The 25,281-nt window shown below is 52.5% G+C and overlaps 1 protein-coding gene across 2 annotated transcripts; it reads left to right on the top strand.

The window, feature by feature from the left end:
- The first annotated feature begins 908 nt into the window (after positions 1 to 908).
- LOC123345573 (zinc finger protein RFP-like) lies at positions 909 to 23,597 on the top strand. 2 transcript variants are annotated; one of them, XM_044982552.1, is made up of 7 exons: positions 920 to 1,366; positions 5,946 to 6,041; positions 7,853 to 8,083; positions 9,727 to 9,749; positions 13,707 to 13,822; positions 14,961 to 14,993; positions 22,212 to 23,592. In XM_044982552.1, the coding sequence occupies exons 1-7, from the start codon at positions 950 to 952 to the stop codon at positions 22,733 to 22,735; spliced, it is 1,440 nt and encodes a 479-aa protein (XP_044838487.1). In that variant the 5' UTR covers positions 920 to 949; the 3' UTR covers positions 22,736 to 23,592. The 2 variants fall into 2 exon arrangements, with proteins under 2 accessions (XP_044838488.1, XP_044838487.1); XM_044982553.1 differs by lacking the exon at positions 7,853 to 8,083 and having other exon boundaries at positions 909 to 1,366; positions 22,212 to 23,597.
- Positions 23,598 to 25,281: the final 1,684 nt, after the last annotated feature.

Raw genomic sequence — 25,281 nt, 5'->3', positions numbered from 1 at the left:
CGCTGTTGGGGTTCGAGTCCCCGACAGGGACACCGGGCATAGGGATCTGTGGGGGGGTCTCTGGGTGAGGGGATGCCGGGCGTAGGGATCTGTGAGGGAGGTCTCTGGGTGAGGGGGCACCGGGCGTAGGTATTTGTGGGGGGGGTCTCTGGGTGAGGGGATGCCGGGCATAGGGATCTGTGGGGCAGGTCTCTGGGCGGGGGGGAGGGGGTGCCGGGCGTAGGGAACTGTGGGGGAGGTCTCTGGGTGAGGGGGCGCCGGGCATAGGGATCTGTGGGGGAGGTCTCTGTGCAGGGGGGTGCCGGGCATAGGGATCAGTGAGGGAGGTCTCTGGGCGAGGGGGCGCCGGGCGTAGGGATCTATGGGGGAGGTCTCTGGGCGAGGGGGTGCCGGGCGTAGGGATCTGTGGGTGAGATCTCTGGGTGAGGGCGCTGGGATCTTTGGGGGAGGTCTCTGGGCGAGGGGGTGCCGGGCGTAGGGATCTGTGGGTGAGATCTCTGGGTGAGGGCGCTGGGATCTGTGGGGGAGGTCTCTGGGCGAAGGGGTGCTTGGCGGGGGGGCCGGGCACTGGGCAGGGGGGCAGTGTGGAAGGGACACGCTGGCAGCACAGGTCTGGGCGGCCAGTGTGCATGTAGCAGTCGTGGGTTTGTAAACAGTGCCCTTGTGCTGGGCTGAGTGGGGCCGTTCCCGCTGCGCCTCATTGTCCCCAACCAGCCCCTCGCTCTGCCGACCGCCCCCATCACGTGCCCTATTTCCCCAGTGGGGGCCCACAAATTTGTTTGGTGCCGCGCCCACAAAAAGTTAATCTGGCCCTGTTCCAGCCTCCCAAGAGTAACATGAGAAAACGAATACACAGGAAACGCCTGCTTCATGTACAAAGTTCAGAATCAGCCCATTTCTGAGAACAGGAAAGTGAAACTAAATTCCTCTCTTCTCTGCAGAAGCAGCCATGGCTGCTGCGACTCCAGCACAACTGCTCCTCGCTGAACTGACTTGTTCGGTGTGTCTAGATTATTTTAAAGACCCAGTGTCTCTAGCTTGTGGGCACCATTTCTGCCAGGCCTGCATCACTCAGTGCTGGGAAGGATTGAGTGCAGACTTCCCCTGTCCTGAGTGCAGAGAAACCTTCTCCCGGAGAAACCTCAAACCAAACAGACAGCTGAGGAATATCGTAGACGCTTCCAGAAAACTGACACTGGAGTCAGCAAAAGAACCAGACGTTGAGACTGTGTGTGACAAACACAAGGAGAATTTAAAAGTCTTCTGCCAAAAGGATCAAACACTCATTTGTGTGGTTTGCCATCTGTCCCAAGATCACAAAGGACACCCTGCGGTTCTCATAGAGGAGGCTGCTGAGGATTACAAGGTAAGAAATCACGGGACGGTGTAAAAGCTGGAACATCCAGGAACTGCATTTTAATAAAATAAATTTTGGCAAAAACCAGCGGATACAGTTAGACACCCTTACAATCAATACTTTAGCAATGAGAACAGACATAACACACTGTTTAAAAAAAAAACGAGGCGTCCTTATGGCACCTTAGAGACTAACAAATTTATTTGGGCATAAGCTTTCGTGGGCTAAAACCCACCTCATCTGATGCATGGAGTGGAAAATACAGTAGGAAGATATATATACACAGAGAACATGAACAACTGGGTGTTGCCATACCAGCTCTAACAGACTAATCAGTTAGGGTGGGCTATTATCAGCAGGAGGGAAAAAAAACTTTTGTAGTGATAATCAGGATGGCCGTTTCCAAGAGTTGACAAGATGGTTGTGAGCCACTTCAAAACTGACTGTTAAGGCTCCTCCTTGGTTTGAAAATGATTCTGGGCTGGAATGGGTTAATGACACTCAGCTGTTAATCAGTTCTCATGACTACAGTAACGTTCCCATTATTGTCTGACTGTTTCCACTGAGTTGTTTTTATTAAAATGCCATTCCAGCCATTTCCGTTTATTTGGGTCCCGTGAGCCACTTTGGAGCGGAGTCTGCGGGTGGTTTGGTTAATAAAGCTGTTTGTTGAACAGGTGGTTTGTCGGGGTGTTCTGTAGCCCAGCATTAGTCTGGGGGGTATCGTGAGTATCATTTTTGTCCCCTGTGCTGCCTCGGAACGGAGTGTTCTGGGCGGATTTACTGATACAGCCGTTTACTGCCTGAAACCATCACTTGCAGCTGGGTTTGGAAGAGGTTTTCTGCATTAGTGCATTAGTCTCAGTGAGTTGTATTACGTGAATCACTTTGGTCCCCGAGCGCTTTTGGAACCGTGTGTTCCAGGTCCTTTTCTGTGTTCAAATAAAAGGTTCTGAGTTAGAAAGGGTTAATAACAGCGTGTAACTAGTCAGTTCTCATTAATAAAAGATTGTTCTGAAGTGTCTGCCACAGTAGCCACTGTTTTTTCAACAATTTCATTTATTAAGATGTTTCTGGCATATTTCTGTTCCTTGTGTCTCTTCGGCACCGAGTGTTCTGGGCAGTTTTCTTTATAAAGCCGGATGGAGCTTGGAACGGGCCCCTAAAGGTGGCTTCAGCGAAGGTTTCCTGTAGTGTTGTTCTCAGTTAGTTGTATGACGTGTACAGTCGCAGGCCGTGACAGGTTTAGCAAGCGAGGCAACGACTCACATGCCTTAGGCAGTCCAAAATGGCGTCCTCCATGCGGTGTAAACATGATCTCGCATGCACTGTGTGTGAGGTCCTGCTGTGAGAAGAACAAAATAGTGTTGTACGTCGGGGCTGGAGGAATCATCCCGCGTGTCGGACCCAGCCTGCAGGGGCCAGTCAGACAATACACAGGCAGTCGGGCATGCAATGCAGGCTTGCATCTACAGCTGGCACCCCACTGTGTGTGTATCATTTTGGTCCCTTGTGCCACCTCAGAAAAAATAAAGCTATTTTTTGCCATTAACTGGCACTTGAAGGTGGGTTCAGAAAAGGATTTCTGTGGGATGGCGTTCAGGGCCATCCCTAGGCATACGCGGCACACGCAGCTGCGTAGGGCACTGGACAATTTGGGGCACCATTTCCCCTCACTGGCCGTAGCTGGCTCCTCTCTTCTCCGCCCCCTCCCTTGTGCTGGGCCGTTGGGCTTCTCCCCAACCCCAACCCTGCCCCCTTCCTCACTCGTTCCTCAGCCGGCTCAGTTCTGCCGCCCCAGCCCCGGGGAGCCCACCGCTGCCTGCAGCAGAGTCCCTCCCTGCACCCTGCCTGCCTGCACCGCTCCGTCTCTGGTGGGGCCCGGACCAGTGCCAGGACAGGAGAAGTGAAACTTCCTCGTGAGTGAGGAGGGGGGGACTTAAAGTACCAGTGCGCTCACTGTCGCTCACACTTCCCTAACACACACACACACACAGAGTCTCACACACACACACACACAGAGTCTCTCACACACAGACTGACTCTCACACCCACATACACCCGGCCTCTCACGAGTCACAGTCCCCCAACACAGATTGTCACACAGACACAGTCTCACACTCCCCAACACACACACACTGTCACACAGAGGCTCTTTCTCTCACACACATACTCACTCACACACACGCTGTCACGTGCACACACACGTATTATTGTTGTTGTTGTTACTGCTTGGTACTTCCTGTCACAATGCCCGTGGGGAGCCAGGAGTGGCGAGGGGCTGCAGGAGGGCCGTGGGCTCTGGCAAGACGCAGCCCCCATGTGACAGTGTGAAGCCTGTCTTGAGCTACTGCCGGTGTGTGTCAGCAATGGGGCGGGGAGGTTCTGGGGGTCTGGGCGCGGGGGTGGTGGCTGTGCCCCCTCGACATACGGGTCAGCAGCGCCGGCTGGGGACCGCCGTCAGTGGAGCAGAGGGGCACCCGTTTAATAATGCTGTGCAGGGCCACATAAATCCTAAGGACGGTCCTGATAGCGTTGTTCTCAGTGAGTTGTGTTATGTGTATCATTCTGGTCCCATGAGCCACTTCAGAACTGTGTGTTCTGGGTCCTTTTGGGGGTTAAAAAAGAGGTTCTGGGCCAGATCAGGTTAATAGCAATGTTTGATTAGTCTGTTCTCGTTACTAAAATGTTGTTCTTAAGTGTCTGCCACAGTATCTGCTCTTTTTGGAACCAATTTTATTTATCAAAATGCCATTCCTGTGTCTCTTCGGAACCCAGAATGCCCCATCAAAGATAAATTACCTGGGTCTCTCATTAGCATTATGTATTCTCATCTCTATGTACAATATGTAATAATTTCCTACACCTGTGCAACTTCAGAACCGATTGTTCCAGGTCCCTATTGGTGTACAAAAACAGGCTCTGGGCTGGAAGAGGTTAAGGACAGTCAGCTGTTAATCCGTTCTCAGTGGTACAATATTGTCCACAAGGCAATGTGCTCTGATTATACATTTCATCCTCTGGGCCACTTCGGAACCATGTGTCCCAGGTCCTTCGTGGTGTTTAAAAGCTGGCTCTGGGCTGGAATGGGTTAATAACAGCATGCTAGGAATCAGATCTCAGTGGTAAAATATCATCCTCAAGGTCCTTTGGGGTTTAAAATATGGTTTTGAGCCAAAATGAGTTAGTGACAATGTTACTCCTGGGGGAATTCTGCACCAAAACATTTAAAATTCTGTGCACAATATTTTAAGATTCTGCAAATTTTATTTGTCAAAATAACACTAAACAATCGCACCAGTTTTAATTATTTTCGTAATTTATTTCAAAATACCTGTCAGCAAGTCTGTCTGTAACAATACAGACACACACACACAATTTTTTCCCCGGGGTAGAGAGTTAAAGAAACCCCAACAACAACCCAGTTCCTGCTTCTCTGCCTCCTCCGACCCCAGAGCCCAGCTGTGGAGCCCTCCCCGGCCCACACACTCACATCCCGTCTCCTCCAGAGCCCAGCTGCGGCGCAGACACTCACAGACCCGACCTCTCCAGAGCCCAGGGATCCAGAAGGAGAAACAGCCTCATGCTGGGTCCCGGCTTGCGCGGAGTTTCCTGCTTCCTGCTGCCCCCTTCCTGCCCTCAGGGCGGGCTGGCAACTGCAACAGCTGCTGGGAACACTCCCGTTCCCTCCCCCTGGGATTTTCTCTGTTTGAGATCTGGGCTCTGCCAAGTCCAGCAGCTCCTAGTGGTGGCGAACGTCTCGGCAGCCCATTTCTGTGGGGGAAAAGGAAATTTTCGGTGCCCAACATTAATTTCTGCAAAATCCTGCATTGCACAGCAGCACTGAATTCCCCCAGGAGCACAATGTGTTATGAGTCTGTTCTCATCACTAAAAGATTGTTCTTAACTGTCTGTAAAAGTACCTGATGGGTTTTGCAACAATTTTAGTGACTAAAATGTTGGTCTGGGCCTTTCTGGCTCGTTCCAGCTTTTACACCATCCCTATATTTCTAGGCACGCACACTGCAGTGCTGCCTCCCGCTAGGCATCCAGACGCCTATTTCCCACCTAAGCCCTAGAGCGATTCACAGTCTGGAGGAAGACAGGCGTTCGGCTGCCTAAGTAGAGGGTGAGGCCCAACCTGGTAGATGGCCTCTGAACAAAACCTGCCACTTCAGGCCCCACAAGTTGATACACACAGAGGCAGCCTCCTTCCTAACTTTTAGCCCAGGGGTTAGGGTGCCCACCTGGGAAGTAGGAAACATTGGTTCAAGTCCCAACTCCACCTGATGAGGAGAAGAGATTCAAACAGGGATCTGCCATTTCTCAGGGGAGTGCCCTACCCATGGGTATTGTGGTGTGGGGCTCCCTCCCTCCCCGCTGTAGAAGCTATTGCACTGGGGATAAAGAGTCATTTGGGCCAGAGAGAGAGAGAGAGAGAGAGACCACAAGCGTGAGACTGACTGTATAGTCATGTGGTTAGAGCACCCACCCATTTTATTATGTATTTGATATTCTTGCAAATATAAAGAAATGGGGGGAAATCCTCCAAAAACAACCAGAACTAAACCAGTTTTTCTTTAATTAGAAACAAATTCGGAGCCGTTTGGAGAGTTTGAAGAAAGAGAGCGAAGAGATTCTGACATTTAAATTGAGTGGGGAAAATAAAAGCCCTGAACTGCTGGTAGGTGCCGTTATTACTCAGAAGCAAATGTGCACTGGGACATTATCAATCCACTGCTTAGTAGTGTCATCAGAGGAATAGTCTGAGTGTCATCAGAGGAATAGTGAGTAACACGTTCTCACCCGTGAAAGATGATCACTTCTTTCTTCTCATTGTAAAGAAAAACTGTTCTGCTTTAATTGAGAGTCAGCAGGAAAATGCCGCATTAAAGAAAGTGACAATATTTGGATGATTAAAACTCTGATCATTCGAGTGTAATTTGTTTACTTAACAGTAGTTTCTCCTTTAGTCTTTCAACTAAAGCTGGTTGAAAAGTTTCAACCAAAAAACGCTTCCTGTAGATAAAAGGGGTTTAGTAGAAAACAACTTTTTTCGTGGGAAAAAGTCACTTGCAACAAACGTTTAAATTTTTTGACAGGAAATTTCAAAATGAAACAAACATTTTTGTGTCATTTCAAACTGAAATTTTCATTTTGCTTTTAAAAAGCTGAAATTTTTAAAAATGTTCATATTTGTTTTTTTATCTCTTTCTTTCTCTTTTAGCCCTTTTTTCGACTGAGCGCACTAAAATGAATAATTTCCCATTCTTTCCCCCTTAGTTTTTCCTTTTCCTTTTTGCCACTTTTTCAAAACTGGGAGATCTTTTGAAGAGGTACAGAGAGGACGTACTAAAAAGAAAAATATGGGGAAATGAACATTATTTTCTTCCATGTTGGGAAAAGGGAGAAAGAAAAATGTGACATGTTTCAAAAGTTATTTCAACATATTTTTCAAACAAATCAAAAGAAATTCCATTTTCAAAACTGAGAAATGGAAACAACGTTGAAATTTCAATTATTTTTGCAAAATCCCCCCACCCCCCAGTTTTTTGGCCAGCTGCACTTTGAACAGAGAGAACCGCAGCTGGCCAATCAGTGCAGCTGCTCTGGGAATCTGCTGCCCCAGAGGAGGAGGTTCACTTAGTGCCTAAGACAAAGCACAAGGACGTCATTGGAGAGACTCCGGGTCAGTTCAGTGAGCTTTGGAACAGGCCCGGAATGGTATCGCTGCTAGACATTGCCATGGAGAAGATCTGGGTCCAGATCTGGTCTGATTTCCTGGCTCCCAGGGTATCCGGGGCCAGAGAGTGCTCCAGAAACAGCATGAATTGGTGGGCTTCTGTCCAGTTCACATGCACTCAGTCCTAAGCAACCTGCAAACTCAGATTTGCATGTGTAAAAAGGGGTCTTCCCGGCAGCCCAATTTGTGCTCAAGGTCCCTTGTGGCTTAAAATCCAAGATTTATGGTGGGCCAAATTTTATGTATCGAAAACTGTTTTCAGAACTCATGAGACCAAATGATGGAGCTGAAATTGTAGTACTTTTTTTTTTAAATGCCCTTTTATGTCTCTCTCTATTTTGTAGACAGCTTGTGTTCCCCAGTTCAAGTCTAGCGCTTCTTAGTTTGGGTTCTACTGTTTCCTCTACTAAAATAATCCTTGCCAGTCAACTCTGAATCCCACACCTGCTGTGCTTCCGGTTACTAGAAGGATCTGGTTTTCTAGAAGCCACAGATCACAGATTATCAAATCATGCAAGAAAAATTCATATTCTAAACACCACTTAGGACTCTTGAAAATCTATTGGAAAATCTTCTGTCTACTGAGCATAGACTATGTTTTCCATAAAATATCAGAAGTTAAATTCCGTGGCGTTGCAATGACATGCTGCCTCATGCATAAAATATCCCATAGGTTTATAAAATGTCCCATGGCTCACTCCGTAGTCTTGTCCTTGACCTGTGATTTTCCTGTTCGTATCTCGTCATTTCAGAAACAGCTACAAACTGAGAAGCAGAAGATTGTGGCTGAATTTCAGCAACTGCGCCAGTTTTTGGAGGAACAAGAGCGACACCTGCTGGCCCAGTTGGAAGAGCTGAAGAAGGAAATTGGAAAGGGGAGGGCTGAGTATGTTGCCAAATTATCTGAGGAACTCTCCTCTTTCAGTTCCCTGATCAGTGAGTTGGAGCAGAAGTGCCAGCAGCCAGCGAGTGAATTCCTGCAGGTGAGACGGTGTTAGAAACACCCCAGAACCTTTCACAGGGCAAGAAAGTCTCCTAACCCTTCACTTTTGGAGTGTAGGAGTGAATGGTCAGAACATACAGTATTGCTAAAATGTACATTATTTTTCCTTAAGGGCTTGATAAAATGCCCAGTAAAGTCAATGGAAATCTACTTCTTGAGTACAACGAGCATTGGATCGAGGGCTAAATGAAAAGAAATTCTTCTTTTGAATTCTACTGGGAGAAGACTCCTCCAAAAATCACAGACTCCAAACTCTGTTCTCCCTGTCTCATAATGCAGGAACAAAGGGAAATTCAATAAAATTAGAAGGTGACAAATTCAAAACTGATCCAATAAATGCTTTTTCACACATCACATAATTAGACTGTGGAGCTGATTGCCACCAGATGTTGCTGAGACCAAGCATTTAGCAAAACTCAAAAGTGATCAGATATTTATACGGATAACAAGAATACGCAGAGTGACATTAAACCTCATGCTTCATTGCTTCAGCCAATCGCTAACTGTTAGAGAGAAGGATGAGAATGTGGGAGACAGATTATCTGACACCTTCCTCTGAAGTATCTGGCACTGTCCACCTTTGGAGACTGAATACTGATTAGATGACGTCCAGTCTGAGCCAGTCTGGCATTTCCTGTGTTCCAAACACTAACAACAAAAGATTAAAGATGGAACCATTGTTTAATTATGGAAATAGCTACGATTGAAGCTACGATTCCATTTAAAGCCTGATTTTGCCACTTTTCCTACATATCACAAAAAGGGAAAATATTGGCCTTAAAATTGATACATGGGGTCTGAGGCTGTGATGATTTTCTCTGCCAGAACTGAAGTTAGACAGGGAAGCTGTTCGTTACTTATGGTAGCCTGAAATTGTAAGTAGTCGTTAGAATTCCAAAAACCTTCTGATGATTTTATTTTTCAAAAAATGCCTCTAACTAGCAGAAAAAGAAAAAAAGATGAGAAATAAAACGTAGCATCCTGGACTTCTCTAGCTGATATCTAGATTCAGATTATTTGTTGTGACCAGTATCTGCTGTGGGCAGGAGTCTTCACTCCTCAGGTTTCCTGCATTGAACCTGGGGTGTAGGATGGTGATTGGCCCTGTGTTACTCTGTACCCCACACCCACTGCTCTCATCCAGCCCCACCTTCCTGTGCATGTCAAGGAGCCCACAGGATGGGCCTTCAGAGTGTTTGTGGGCGAGTGGGGAGAGAGTTTACAGCACGGGGGCAGCACAGCCTGGGGGCATCCCTCCCTCTGGCCCCCCTGGAGTCTGCAGGAGGGGATCTTCCCCACACCTGTGAGCGTTAGGAGGATCCTTGTTCAGCACATCGCAAGACTGAGCCCTCGGGTTCCATGTGCCGGGTGGTTATGCAAATGTCACTACACAAAGAGCCTGTGTGCCTCCTTATACAAACTTCCTGGGCCCAGCTCCTGCAGTCAGAGCACTTCTCCGAAAGAACAAATGCTGCACATTGAATGTTTTGGTTTGCGTTAATAAATAACCAATAATTTATCTTTGAACCTTGAACTATGAAGACCAAGTGAGTCCCCTCCAGAGCAGGAGGGATCCTTAGTGTGAGAGCTGGGACTGAATTTCCTTTTCTCTCTCCCCTCTAGGACATCAAAGGCACCTTGAGCAGGTAGGTGGCTCCTTCTCACTCTCCCTTTCACTTCCCAGGGCAGGGAAGGGATTTTGGACATGAGACCTGGCTCCCCACGGCCCAGCAGTGCAAAGTGTGGGGCTGGTTCCCAATCTCCCTCCATTAAATCTCATTTCGGGGCTGTTGTCATTGTGACCAGACTCCAGAATAGAGCAGCCTGAGAAAAGAGTGATTGACCCACAGACAGGGGTGTTATTTGTAGTGTGGCTGGTGGAACGGAGACCTCAGGAGATCGGGGATGGAGAACGAGTTTTTCATTTCTAGGTCATAGACTCCAAACTCCACCCAGGTCGGTAGGGATGGAAAGTAAGGGCCATCTGATGACTGTTCAATGGGCTGTTTGTTAATTGTTTCTAATTGTGCAGTGAGCTCTAGCCGTGTGCTGGGCGTGGCAAGAGATACGATGGAAGAGACGTTCCCTGCTCTGAGGAGTTTATAACGTGCCGTTATCAGTAGCGCTATGGCAGTGCCTGGAGGCTCAAGGCAAAACCAGGGCCCAGCAGGCCGGGTGCTGCACAGACACAGACAGAGATAGTCCCTGCCCCAGGGAGGTTACAGTCGAAATAGACACAAGAGACACAGGGCGGAGGGAGGAAGGATTAAAATCAATTGAAGGGAACATTCAATGGAGACAAAGTGCTGCACATTGGGAGGAAAAATCAAACTTACAACTAGGAAATGGGGAGTCACTGGGGCAGCAGCAGGACTGCGGGAAAAGCTCTGGGGGTTGCAGTGGGTCACACAGTGAAGGAGGCGGCAGGGTGACGCTCTTGTGAAAAAGGCAGATGTCACTGTGGGATGCTGTCCCAGGTTGCTGTATTCACCGCAGGTGCTGCCCCCTCCTGGCTGCTCTGGGGATTAGCTCTTCCAGGGCCAACCCCTCCCCTGGCGTCTCCCCCCCTTGTCTCTCTCTCACTCTGCAGCCTCATCTCTCCCCCCAGGAGCTGCAGCTTCCTCTGCGTGACTCAGCCCCCAGCCAGGTCACTGAATGGTTCCCTGCTGGGGGGCAGAGTCTCGCTGGCCCCACTGCCCAGGCAATGCCGCTCCAGCCGGGGCTGGGTGGGGAACTCGAGCCGCCCACTGCTCCAGGGTCCAGCCCAGGGACCCTGCCACATGCAGGCACCGTCTGTTCCCTCCCTGGGCTGCTCCCCACTCCCCTCCCACAGGCCTTCGTCTCCCCCCTGCTCTCTGACGGGGGTTAGACCAGGTGACCCTGGCAGCCCCCTCTGGCCCTGTGAGTCTAACACTCCCTCCCCCAGGGCCAGCTCCCAGCAGGCTGTTCTCTGCCTGGGTCCCTCCTGCCCTTTCGAGTGCACAGGGGGGCTGCAGACTCCTCCCTGCAGCCATTTCTGCTGCCACCTTCCTGGCTTTGCACTAGCCCAGCCCCCACCTGCTCAGCTGAGCTTCATCGTCCAACCAGGGGTCACTGCTCTGGCCGAAACCCCCCATGTGTGGCCTGTCTCCCCAATCTCCTCGTTCTCTGCTTCCTTCACCCTTTCCGGGGGCTGATGTGGGGTGAGCACCCAGCACAGGTGTGTTAACAGGAGTGTCAGTGTAAGACACAGGAGGACGTTGTTCCCCCCTTCTTGCCACGGGGAGGCCTCAGCTGGAAAACTGTGTCCAGTTCTGGGCACCGCAGTGTGAGAAGGATGTGGAGAAATTGGAGAGAGTTGAGAGCAGAGCAACAGAAGTGATGCGAGGTTTAGACTGGACGAGCTGTGAGGAAGGTTGCAATAAATGGGTGTGTTCAGTCTAGAGAAGAGGAGACTGAGGCAGGGCCTGATAACAGTCTCCAGATCTGCCTGAGGCTGTTCTTCAGAGAGCGGTGACCACTTGTTCTTCACGTCCCCTGAGGGCAGAACAAGGAGGAATCGGTTTAATTGGCCACAAGGGAGATTTACATCAGTGCGACGGGTTCCCGGGGTGCAGCCTGGACTGTGGCACTGCTGAGCCCTCCAGATCCCAGCCTGGGCTGCCTCTCGCCCCGTGATGCTGATGTCGAGCTACAGGCCTGACAGGCCCTGCGCTGACACAGACACCTACGGGCAGGGACCCGCCCAGCCGTGTTACATGGCTCATCCCCCAGCCATTGACGAACCAGCAATAGAAGGCACCAGCCAGTTCCCCCCAGCTCCATCCCTGCCCCCCAGAACTGCACCGACTCCCACTGCTCCCGGCTCCCTGGGCAGTGCAGGTTCATTTAGTCGTTTGCCGTCCCCCAGTGCGGGGGGGACACACACTGGCCTTTGTAAGCTTAGAACCCCGGAGCTAATGGACTGACCATCGTATGTATCCAAAGAGCTAAATAAGAACATAAATTATCTTTGAAATGGGATAGTGGGTCTCACGCCAGGTCCTGGTACGATGGGCATCTACATCACCACAAGGATTGTCCCTAATTATCTCCCTTCAGTGGGGTACGGGATATACGTCAGGGGATCCTGCTTCCCACACTCACAGTACAAGACCGAGGGGACGTTCAGTGCAACTGAAAGGCAACTAATGTAAAGCTGAGAAAAGGAAATACATTTTTTACACAATTCATTATTAACCCATGGAACTCATTGCCACATGGTATTACTGAGTTTCATAGATGCATAAAGCTGAAGGCCAGAAAGGACCGTGAGATCCTCACTTTTGACCTCCTGTCTATCACCGCACAGGCACTGACTTTCTCATTCCCCCGGGGATTTTCGACCCCCACTCTGCCCTTGGCCCTGCCCCTACTCCACCCCTTCCCCCAAAGCCCCACCCCGCCTCCTCCTGCCCTGCCAAGCCTCTTCCCACCCTTGCTCCACCGAGTCCACCCCCTCCCCCCAGCGCATCCTGCCCGTTGCTGAACAGCTGATCCCCGGTGGGCGGGAGGCAGTGGGAGGAGCTGATCGGCAGGGCCAGCTAGCGGTCAGGAGGCACTGAAGGGGGGCGGGGGGAAGCTGATCTGTGGAGCTGCCAGTGGGTGCTGAGCTCTGGAGCACCCACAGACTTGGTGCCGATGTGTCACAGGTCCTTAAACTTTGCCCAGTTATTCCTGTGTTCAGCCCAATAACTTGTATTTGACTAAATCCTTGAGGAGGCCACTTAGGGATCTGGGGCAAAAATTGGTCCTGCTAGTGAAGGCAGGGGGCTGGACTCAATGACCTTTCAAGGTCCCTTCCAGTTCTAGGAGATTGGTATATCTCCAATTATTACCTATTACCTTTAGGCTGCCTAGAAGGGGGGGGGGGCAGTGGCACCCAAACCACAGCCCCACCCCTGCTCTGCCTCTTCCCTGAGACCCCGCCTCTGCTCACTCCTCTCCGCCCCTCCCCCATCACTCACCTTTCAGGCAGGTACCAAGGCAGAGAGCAGAGCTCACCCACCTTTAAAAGTGATGGGGCCATGGCCCCCCTGTTCTGGTGCCCTGTCAGGAGATGGAGAATCCACCACTTCCCTGGGCAGTTTTTTCCAATGGTTAATGCACCCGCACTGCTAACAATGTCTGTCTGATTCCCATGGGCATTTCTCTGCCTTCAGCTTCCAGCCATTGGTCCTTGTTCTGCCTTTGTTTGCTAAACTGAGGAGCCCTTTAGTGCCAAGTCTGTTCTCCCCATGACGGTGTTTATACCCCACACTCAAGTGCCAGGGATCTCTCAGTGCGAGGCATTTTCACCAGCCCTCAAATCAATTTTATGGGTCTTCTCTGCACTGGCTCCACTTTTTCAACGTCCATTTTAAAATGGGGACACAGGAACTGGATGCAGTTTTCCAGTATCGGTCTCACCAGAATGAAGGGGAAGCTTGTAGTGTCCAAGCTGGGATTGGACCTGTTCCTGGGGCAACAGAGAATTTAACCTCCAGGGTCTGCTGAGCTACAGCCATTCACTAGAGTAAAATGCATGTTAGTAAAACGCAGACATGACCGAACTCCACAGCGAGTAACACTGGGTTGTTCTTCAGATGCGAGAGGGAGAAGTTTCAGAACTCAGGGGCCTTTTCTTCTGACCTGAAATGGAGACTCTGGGAATCTTCTCAAAGAAATGCATCTCTGGAGACCATAGTGCAGAAATTCAAAGGTAATAAACAGTCACCTGGGGAATTTTCTCACCTATGTTACACTGATAACTGACAGAGCTGGGGAAATCTCTTGGGGACAGTGATTGTGGATGGAGATCATCAGCTAATCATTTGGAAGCTATGAATGCCCTACCCAGCTCTCAGTACGGCCCACACACACTGGGTTAGGGGCCTGCATTCGGACTCCCTGGGGGTTTCCTTTCTTAGCAGCTGTGAACTTTAACCTGAGCTTGAGCTTCCTGCTGAATTCACTGTTTCTGGAGTATGTTTGTTTGGATTGTTTGTCTGCAAGGCCTCCTGTGTCACCACAGTCCCTCTCTTGCTTCAGAGCAGGGCTGGGGAACCTTTTCCTATCACGGGCCATTGACCCACAGAAAAAATCAATCGCAGACCACTCACCCGCAGGGAGACAAAGAGGGGGTGTGGAGGCTCGGGGCCCCCCCCCCCCCCCCCCCCCGCAGCAGGCCGAGCTGGCGTGCGCGGCTCCAGCCGCGCAGGGATTGCAGAGGCAGTGGCGCTGGAAGAATTTTTACAAGTGGGGGTGCTGAAAGCCAGTGGTCCCCAAACATTTTACCTGGTACCCCCCTTACCCCCGTCTCTGCCCCCTCTCCCCAGAGCTGGGGCCAAGACGGGGCCGTGGTTCTGGGAGTGGGGGCGGGTTTGTCTACACAGCAATTAAACACCTGTGACTGGCCCGTGTCCGCTGACTCCGGCTCAGGAGGTTCGGGGTCGGGCTGGAGCCTGGGCTCTGCGACCCTCTCCCGTCACAGGGTCCCAGAGCCCAGGCCTCTGCCCAAGCCCCAGCATCTACCCCGCAATGAAACAGCCCCAGTGCCTGAGCCCTGCGAGCCCAAGTCAGCTGTCATGGGCCAGCCACAGATGTGTAATTGCTGGTAAAACATCTCTGGGTCTGTCATGTAACCTTAGGTCGTGTCCTTAGTTTTTAATGTTTGGGGTTATTTAGTGAGGTGTGGAATGGTTTGTACTGGTCTGAATTGCACTTAACCTCCTTCACTAGAACTTCATAAAGTTTGTTTTCTTTTCATTTTGCTTTTGTGTTAGAACATTAACAATGTGAATATATCCCTAAACACGACAACCTGACATTTCATCTTTTTCACCCATTTCTTCCTCTAGACTCACTCTCGTCCAGACAGCGGTTGGACAAAGGTAAATTTCTCATCTCAAAGGGGAGTGTAACGATGCAATGCTCACCTCCACAGCGCCTCCTGCTGGCTGTCCAGGAAATTAGCTCACCAGCTTCCAGAGAGCCCTCTGCCGGCCAGTGTCTCACCTGTCGCTGGCCCCCATGTCCCTCCCAGACCCTGGTGCCCCTTTCTCTTGGGGGCTGCCCCTGGCAGTACCCCCACAGTTTCTGGGTCTCCCCACATCAAGTACCCTGGTACGCTCCCAAGCAGCCAGGCCCGTCTCCCTCCACAGCTAGAGGAGACTCCCTGACTGACTGCCTGGTTCACAGCCCTTTTATAAGGGCCAGGGGTGCCCACTTCCTCAATCAGCCTCGGAGCTGCTCGCCCCCAGCCACAGCCCTCTCCTGGGTGGTTTAAGCCCCTCAGGGCAGGAGTGGGTGACCACCCCACTACAGGGAGTGAAAAGTTTCCTGTGAACTATGGGGGCTCATTGGCAGCACCATAGTTCAGGTTTTGTTTCAATTTTGCATTTGATAGGAGCTGAGCAACATATTCCTGGTGGCTGCCCAGATCTTTCCTAAAAACAGAAAAGTCGATTCTTTTCTCTCTTAGAATTTAGAATTTGTAACTAGCGGTTGGGTTACCCAGGTGGGCTGGGGTACGGGAGAGGGGGCGAGCAGTGTATCTCCGCAGAGAGCTAAGAGTTTAAAAATGAGCCTTTTGGAAAGTCAGAGAGGAACATCTCACCTCGTTCTCAGAACTCTTTATGCGCATACATCACATCCCCTGGCCATGTTATTATTATTAACAAATGCACAAGTGGTACAATGAAGAATGGGAAAATCCAACATACAAAAATAGACATTTCTGTTTCATCTCTACTTTATAAGTCAAAAGAAAAAATGTTAAAAATGTCAGAAGGGGTTCGGTAGACGTCACCTGTTCGCAGACAGGCCAACTCTCATGAATGAATCGTGAGAGATGCGATTTCTGAGTAAAATTAAGCCTCACTCATGATCTCACCATAGAGCTGTGGATGAAAAAAAACCCCGACATTTGAGAGCTCTAACAATGAGGCTGAATTTTACTTAGAAATCCTGTCAGGTGCCCTGGGGGCGGCTGGGGCTCCCGCTGTCACCCCCCCAGTGCGGCTGCTCCCCTGCCAGCCTGGGAAGTGGGAGAGGGGCCCCCACTGTAGCCCCCAGGCCTAGGGAGGGTGAAGAGCCCCAGGAGGAGCAGAGGTGGGGTTGTGAGGCTTTATTATGGCCTGGGGGCTGAAGGGGGCCTGACGTGAGCAGGGGGGTTGATGGGCTGGAGGGGCTGTATTGCTGGTGGGGTCTGAGCAGAGGGTGAGTGCTGGGAGGGTGAACTGAGGGCAGTGGGGTCGGGGTGCTGAACTGATGGGGGTGATGATGGCGCTGGGGGACTGAATTGGGGGGGTCGGATGGGGACAGAACTGATGGGGGCTGGGAACAGGATTAATTGCTGGGCAGGAGATGGGCAGATGGGGGGTGAGAGCTCCTGCAGCAATATCTGGAGCTGGATTTCTCCCCTGGCCCTGCCTGGAGTGGGCACCGGCCCATGCCATCCCCCCGCGCCCTGGAGCATGCCCCCCACCGAGTAGCGTAGTGCGGGGGAAGGGGGAAGCGGACGCTCCCCTCTGAGCACATTTTCCAAAATCGGCACCTTTCCAGGCAGCCAGCACTGGGCTCCGGGTTTTGCGTGTGGCCGCCAGATTCTACTGCGTTTACGGTGCTTTGTGCTATGGACTGGAGCAAAGTGGCTGGTGGATAACCAGGAATCTGGTCAATAATTGTTCTCTAAATTCAGCTTCCTTCTTTCTCTCTCTGTGAATTATCACTAATTCAAAATAGCAGTGTGCAAGCTGCAGGGGTGGCTCTAGGAATCCCGCCGCCCCAAGCAGGGCGGCGCGCCGTGGGGGGCGCTCTGGCGGTCGCTGGTCCCGCGGCTCCGGGGGACCTCTTGCAGGCATGACTGCGGAAGGTCCGCCGGAGCCGGCTGCCGCCCTGGCGACAAAATGCCGCCCCAAGCGTGTGCTTGGGTCTGGAGCCGGCCCTGGCAAGCTGACTGGATAATGGTCATAGCATAAGCTCTTGTTATAGCACTGTAAACCCTACTACCTGATTAGTAATTGGAGATGTCGGGTGGCACCTTTTTTTACGTGTTCGCTCCCCCTGATGTTAGAACCTGACTACACCACTGGGGAGGGGAGCTTCCTAGACCTGAGCTGCTGGGGCTTGGGTGAATTTTGTGACACCCTGCCCCCCCAGCCACCACCCTGCAGTCCCCACTCCTGCACCACGCTGGGCAAGGGGCAGCCCCATCCCCAGTGAGGCTATGGTGAGGGGCAGCAGCAGGGGAGGCCACACGTGATGGCAACCTCCCCATCCCCCGGTACCCACCACAGGGGAGGCGAGTGGGCTTTCTGGACTTGAGAGGGGCCCTAGGAGCGTGTGCAGTGACCACGGGGCGGGGGGAAAGAGGAGGGGGTCTCTCCCCTGGAGCTTGCTGCTGCCAGTGGAGGGGGAGCCCTCTCTGGCCCTAGCCCTGGGGCAGCCTGTCTGCACCCCAAGTTCTTTATCCCCAGCCCTGCCCTACCCCAGAGCCTGTGCCCCCAGCACCCCAACCCTGAGCCCCAGCCCTGAGCACCCTCCTGCACTGTGAACCCCTCATCCCCAGCCCCACCCCAGAGTCCTCACCTGAGGAGAAAAACACGCAACTTAAATTTGGTGATCAGTTTAGAGTATCATAGAATATCAGGGTTGGAAGGGACCTCAGGAGGTATCTAGTCCAACCCCCTGCTCAAAGCAGGACCAACCCCCAACTAAATCATCCCAGCCAGGGCTTTGTCAAGCCTGACCTTAAAAACCTCTAAGGAAGGAGATTCCTCTCCCTCCCTAGGGAACCCATTCCACTGCTTCACCACCCTCCTAGTGAAAAAGTTTTTCCTAATATCCAACCTAAATCTCCCCCACTGCAACTTGAGACCATTACTCCTTGTTCTGTCATCTGCTACCACTGAGAACAGTCTTGATCCATCCTCTTTGTAACCCCCTATCAGGTAGTTGAAAGCAGCTATCAAATCCCCCCTCACTCTTCTCTTCTGCAGACTAAACAATCCCAGTTCCCTCTGCCTCTCCTCATAAGTCATGTGCTCCAGCCCCCTAATCATTTTTGTTGCCCTCCACTGGACTCTTTCCAATTTTTCCACATCCTTCTTGTAGTGTGGGGCCCAAAACTGGACACAGTACTCCAGATGAGGCCTCACCAATGTCGAATAGAGGGGAATGATCACATCCCTCGATCTGCTGGCAATGCCCCTACTTATACAGCCCAAAATGCCATTAGCCTTCTTGGCAACAAGGGCGCACTGCTGACTCATATCCAGCTTCTCGTCCACTGTAACCCCTAGGTCCTTTTCTGCAGAACTGCTGCCCAGCCATTCGGTCCCTAGTCTGTAACAGTGAATGGGATTCTTCCGTCCTAAGGGCAGGACTCTGCACTTGTCCTTGTTGAACCTCATCATATTTCTTTTGGCCCCATCCTCTAATTTGTCTAGGTCCCTCTGTATCCTATCCCTACCCTCCAGCATATCTACCACTCCTCCCAGTTTAGTGTCATCTGCAAACTTGCTGAGAGTGCAGTCCACGCCATCCTCCAGATCATTAATGAAGATATTGAACAAAACCAGCCCCAGGACCTACGCTTGGGGCACTCCACTTGATACCGGCTGCTAACTAGACATGGAGCCGTTGATCACTACCCGTTGAGCCCGACAATCTAGCCAGCTTTCTATCCACCGTATAGTCCATTCATCCAGCCCATACTTCTTTAACTTGCGGTCAAGAATACTGTGGGAGACCGTATCAAAAGCTTTGCTAAAGTCAAGGAATAACACGTCCACTGCTTTCCCCTCATCCACAGAGCCAGTGGATGGGAGGGATAGATCAGTGGTTTGAGCATTAGCCTGCTAAACCCAGGGTTGGGAGTTCAATCCTTGAGGGGGCCATTTGGGGATTGGTCCTGCTTTGAGCAGGGGGTTGGACTGGATGGTCTTCTGAGGTCCCTTCCAACCCTAATCTTCTATGATTATCTCCTCATAGAAGGCAGTTAGGTTAGTCAGGCATGACTTGCCCTTGGTGGATCCATGCTGACTGTTCCTGATCACCTTCCTCTCCTCTAAGTGCTTCAGAATTGATTCCTTGAGGACCTACTCCATGATTTTTCCAGGGACTGAGGTGAGACTGACTGGCCTGTAGTTCCCTGGATCTTCCTTCTTCCCTTTTTTAAAGATGGGCACTACATTAGCTTTTTTCCAGTCATCCGGGACCTCCCCCGATCACCATGAGTTTTCAAAGATAATGGCCAATGGCTCTGCAATCTCATCAGCCAACTCCTTTAGCACCCTCGGATGCAGCGCATCCGGCCCCATGGACTTGTGCTCGTCCAGTTTTTCTAAATAGTCCCAAAACACTTCTTTCTCCACAGAGGGCTGGTCACCTTCTCCCCATACTGTGCTGCCCAGTGCAGCAGTCTGGGAGCTGACTTTGTTTGTGAAGACAGAGGCAAAAAATTCATTGAGTATATTAGGTTTTTCCACATCCTCTGTCACTAGGTTGCCTCCCTCATTCAGTAAGGGGCCCACACTTTCTTTGACTTTCTTCTTGTTGCTAACATACCTGAATAAACCCTTCTTGTTACTCTTAACATCTCTTGCTAGCTGCAACTCCAAGTGTGACTTGGCCTTCCTGATTTCACTCCTGCATGCCTGAGCAATATTTTTATACTCCTCCCTGGTCATTTGTCCAATCTTCCACTTCTTGTAAGCTTCTTTTTTGTGTTTAAGATCAGCAAGGATTTCACTGTTAAGCCAAGCTGGTCGCCTGCCATATTTACTATTCTTTCTACACATCGGGATGTTTTTTTCCTGCAACCTCAATAAAGATTCTTTAAAATACAGCCAGCTCTCCTGGATTCCTTTCCCCCTCATGTTATTCTCCCAGGAGATCCTGCCCATCAGTTCCCTGAGGGAGTCAGTCTGCTTTTCTGAAGTTCAGGGTCTGTATTCTGCTGCTCTCCTTTCTTCTTTGTATCAGGATCCTGAACTCGACCATCTCACGGTCACTGCCTCCCAGGTTCCCATCCACTTTTGCTTCCCCTACTAACTGGTATAATTGTGTTTAGCACAATACTTGATTATTTTACACCCTTTAAAGTATATAACTAGTCGTATACAGGTGTTACGAGTGGGAATGTTCTTAATGTTTTCTCTGAATACTGTGTGGTGCCTCAGTTTCCCCTATGCATTTCTTAACGATCTAGATGGTGGGAAAAGGGGGTGTGATTGTTGTAGAGCCCTAGAGGGCCAGTGTGATGCCGTCTGCACAGAGAATGGCCGAAACCCTGTCTCTGGGCAACTGATGGCCTGGGCCACTCTCCTGCAAGGTGCCAACTGAAGGTGCTGGAGAACAAAGAGATCAGGTGGCCTCCTAATGCCTGGAAAAGAGACAAAGGCCAGAGGAGGGAGTGTCAGTGCCTGTGCGAACTTCCGGGAAGCGCATGGTGTGGAAGGGGATGCTGGGATGCTCTGGAACTACTCCATACAAAGCCAGTCAGGACTCTGGGGGAGCCTCCTCTCTCGGAGCAGACTGTCTCCAGGGCAAGAAGCTTACACCTTCCAGGGTCTGACCTCAGAGCATTCAGCCCTTCCACATCATGCACTTTCCACAGCGAGTCTGCCCAGGCGGGGTCCTGGGGCAGCCAGAGGTCCCTGCACCCCAACTCCGCAGTCAGATGTGACTCTCAGCCAGCCAGTAAAACAGAAGGTTTATTAGACGACAGGATCACAGTCTAGAACAGAGCTTGTGGGTACAGAAAACAGAACCCCTCTGTCAGGTCCATCTTGGGGGGTGGGGAGCCCAGACCCAAGTTCTGGGCCTCTCCCCATTTCCCCAGCCAGCTCCAAACTGACACTCCCTCCTCTGGCCTTTGTGTCTCTTCTGGACAAGGAGGTCACCTGATCTTTGTCCCCAACACCTTCAGTTGGCACCTTGCAGGGGAAGCTGAGGCACCCACACAGTATTCAGAGAAAACATTAAGAACATTCCCACAAAATATAATACCGTATATTGAAGCTGCTTCTGACTTTCCACTTTTAATTGACGCTTGTAATCTTGTGGCGCCGACGCGTTGTAGATTCATTTTATCCCAGCAACAAATTCTTGATTTGTAGGACCACTAATAATCAACAATGGATTTTTCTGATAGTGACATTGTGCAATAAGGAGAAACTTAAATGTTTACGGCTTCCAGTCCATGTTTACACTATTTAATAAAATATATATATCGGCTTACAGGGTGGGAGTGGGGGGGGAGGCACCACCATTTTGGGCACCACCAAAAATTATACAAACCTGCCGCCGATGGGGGCAGGTGGGGAAAGGTTCCAGGGCCTGATTCTCAGGCCCTTTTATGCTGCTCTGTTTGAGCAAAGGGGCCTTAATGTGCCTGGAAACAGTCCCCAGAAAATAGCTCCGGTGCCAGGGAGCCCCCCGCCCCGGTGTGAAGTTGGCACAGGGGCTCCACAGCAACTCTGCCCCCAGCCGTTATTGTAGCAGTGGGTTGGGGCCAGGCTGGGGGCCAGGGCCGGCCCTAGGGGGGTGTGGGGAGGAAGTGACGGATTCGTCTCTTCTGGGACCGACTGCGCCAGCCAATCGCACCAGCCCGCGGGGCCCCCCAAAGCGCAGGGCCCGGCGCGGTCGCCCCGATTCGCCCTCCCCAGGGGCAGCTCTGCTGGGGGCACAGACAGGAGGCATCACACTCTGGCTGCTCTCTGCTTCGCAGCCCTGAGGCCCCTGGAGCGAGGGGCCAGGCAGACTGAAGGAAGGACAAAGGTGGCTTAAATCCAGCTCCCTCTGACCCCCCTCGTCTTCCCCCCCAGCACCAGGATGGAATCACTGAGACTCAGACTCGGGGTCTGGGGCCTGGCTCAGCCGAGCTGATCCTTTCGCTCTGTCCCTGAACTGGCTCTGTCAGGGTGTGAATCCCCCCGGCCCATGGCTGAGATCTCAGCGCTGCTCCCCGTGCAGAGCTGGGTAAATCCGGGAGGGGGGAGGTTGCCTGGTTCACTCCCCAGCTGGGGCAGGGTCTGTCACCGACACGATCAGACCCTGCCCCAGGGCTGAGCTCTGCCCCTCACGCTCTGATTCTCTCTCTGCAGCGAACGTGACTCTGGATCCACACACGGCCCATCCCCAACTCATCGTATCTGCGGATCGGAAAAGTGTGAGATTGGGATGCACAAGGCAGGACCTGCCCGACAACCCTGAGAGATTTGACCCTGCGCCCTGTGTGCTGGGCTGTGAGGGATTCACCTCAGGCCGACACTACTGGGAGGTGGAGGGGGGGGCTGGGGGAGTCTGTGATGTGGGGGTGGCCAGAGCATCTGTGAGCAGGAAAGGACGGATCAGCCTTAACTCTGAGCAGGGGGTCTGGGCTGTGGAGAGCAGGGAGGATCAGTACTGGGCTCACACGTCCCCTGAGCAGCGCATCCGCTTCCCCCCGAGCTCAGCACCCCGCAGGATCCGGGTGTATCTGGACTATGAACAGGGGCAGGTGTCGTTTTTCAATGCTGGTACCGGGGACCCAATCGTCACTTTCCCGCCGGCCTCTTTCGCCGGGGAGAGAATCCGCCCGTTCTTTGGTGCTGTTGGTTCTAGTGCGCGGCTCACCCTGTGTCCCTGAGGTGCCCTGTCTGTGCCCATGAAACAGGCTCCTCTAGCCCCCACCCCCCTGATCTGTATGGCCTGGAGGACTCAGCTGCCCGCCTCCCCCCTACGCAGATTGGGCTGAAGGGGGGTGACGCTCTCCCCGTAGCTCTATGGCTGTGGAGGTCTGTGGGAGGCTCTAGGCTGGGACTCTGCTCCTAGGAGGCCAACTCTGTGCAGTGGGAGGGGGGTGTCCCACCAAGGAAGGAGGGAGCCGCCTTGTGGGGGATGGACCCAGCCGAGGGCCAGGGAGAGACCCCTCAACTGGCGGGGAGGCCTGGCTGAAGGGGCTGCGGGGAGAGGAGCGGGGGACAGCCCAGAGGGCAAACCAGGCGCCAGGCGGGAGAGGTTCCCAGGAGACCAGGGGCAGGTGTCGCAGGGGAAGCAGAGCTGGGCAGGGAGGACCCAGCTGCACAGACAACGTCCTGCCCCTTGACTTGGGGCGCACAGAGGCTGGGGACCCGTCGGGCCCCCCAGGGTTCCCCCAATCAGAGCCCAGGACTGGAGTCCTCTGCTCCCCTTCAGCGGCTCTTCCAGCTTACTCTATGTGTCACTCCGTGCAGCCGATGAAGGGGTTTTAGCCCACGAAAGCTTCTGCCCAATAAACGTGTTGGTCTCTAAGGTGCCACAAGGACTCCGCGCTGTTTTTGCTGATACAGACTAACACGGCGACCCCTCTGAAACCTGACCCAGTCGATTACGTGGCCTCTTCTCTTTCATCCCACAACTCTTCCTCGCGCCGCCATGTTCTGGGGCAGTCAATAGGGGCACCACAAGCCAAATCCAGACCGCCAGACACTATTGAACGGAGCACGAAATCTTTTATTTACTTATGAACAGCATCGTGTGGGAAACGTTTCTGTGGAGTCTGGTCCTGGGCTATAACGTGACCAAGAAATTTGGACCTTGACAACAATACCCCGGCCTGGTTCTTCTGCACCCCTCTCCCAGCACCCCGGGCCCATCTGAGTCTGGTTCTCCCCCACTGCTCAGAGAATCCCGGCCATGGGTCCCTGCTTCCCCTCCTCCCCAGCTCTGCAGGGACGCTCAGGGCGGGGTGGGCAGGCCGCTGTGCATTGCAAGAAGCAGGAGATGGGGCCAGCTGCAGGAGCACAGCCCCCGGATGGCCACAAGCTGGAGGAGCAGCATTGCTATAAAACCTGCTCTGCGCCGGGATCTCCGGCTGGAGGGTGAGCTGGGCAGGGACCGGCCCCTGGGGGCTCTCCACGGCCGCAGAGATGTCTCATGTTCGGGAGGGGTGGGAGGGTTTAGCGTAGCTGTGAATGGCATTTATCAACCTTCACCTAAGCTAACGAGCTGTGCGGGCAGAGTAATGGTGGGTGCAAGGGGTACATGATAATTAACAACAGCTAATCCCAGCTGGGCGGCAGGGGCTGGAGCCAGCATCTGAACTGGGACACATCAGCAAGGGAAATCCAGGACTGCTGGGCCGGGCTCCCATGGGGTGTCTCTTCTCCCAGTTATTTCTTTATCTCTTTCCCCTCCACCTGGAATCAAAGTCCACAGGGGGGTGTATCGGGGCAGATGAAAGGCCCTTAGTCCTCCACCGTGTGTCTCTCCCCGCCCAGCCCAGCCCAGCTGCGGGCGAAGGGCAGCTCTACCCTGAGCTCAGAGTCTGTGCCGAGCAGGAAAAGGCTCCAGCGCCATTTGGAAACCGACACGTCTCATGAGGATAATGGCGGATGTGGGGCCAGAGCGGAGCCCGTCGGCCGATCCCTAAAAGAGGGGAAAGGAATCGGGGAGATTTTGGGTCCCCCTTGGAATCCCTCCAAGCCCGGTAAGTAGGTGACCTTGTCTCAGGGTCTCTCTCTCTCTGTTCTTGTCTCTCGTTCCCTCTCCTACGTGGGAAAGGATAAAGTCTGGGCCCCACTAACGTCAGTGGAAAAACTCCCAGGATTTCACCAACGTTCTTCAGAAAGTGGGGAGAAGAGCTGGTTTTAGGAGACGGGAATTGTGGGGGGGATCGTTCAGGGAAAGGTTGGTTATTTTCCATATGAAATGGGCCCCCTCGGGATTTGGGGTGAGTCTCAGCCTGTGGTGACCCTTTATGAGCCACCCCTGGTCCCCCAGCCCCACCGACTGCCTCCACCGCTGAGGAGTTTCTTGTTCCCCGTGGGAGGCCCCTCTTCTGCGCCCAGCACCGGGTATGGAATGAGCTGTCCCCACGCCCCAAATCGTGAGCCTCTTCCCGCCTATCGGCATTTTCGGGGGCTTCTTCTCTTCTCCCTCCCCAGCCTGTGATAAAGGGGTTCTCCTGTTTCTCTGTCTCCTGAGGAGACACAGGGCTTACCCCCCCCACCCCCTCTTCCTACACTGCTCCCGTCTCTCACTGCCTTTGACGTCTCCCTCATTTCTCTTCTTTAAATCCCCTGGTCTCTCTTGCCCTTTTATGTCGGTCCTCGTATGTCCCCCCATTTCTGTCCTCCCAGCTATTCCTCCCCCCACCTTTGCTGATGTTCCTCAATCCCAGCCGGCTCCCCCAGCCCTGGGCTCCCCCACAAT

This window comes from Mauremys mutica, chromosome 12 (assembly GCF_020497125.1).
Source record: "Mauremys mutica isolate MM-2020 ecotype Southern chromosome 12, ASM2049712v1, whole genome shotgun sequence".
In the NCBI taxonomy this organism is placed as follows: domain Eukaryota; kingdom Metazoa; phylum Chordata; order Testudines; family Geoemydidae; genus Mauremys; species Mauremys mutica.
Note: the sequence above shows the minus strand (reverse complement) of the source record. Positions and strands in the feature narration are given on the sequence as shown.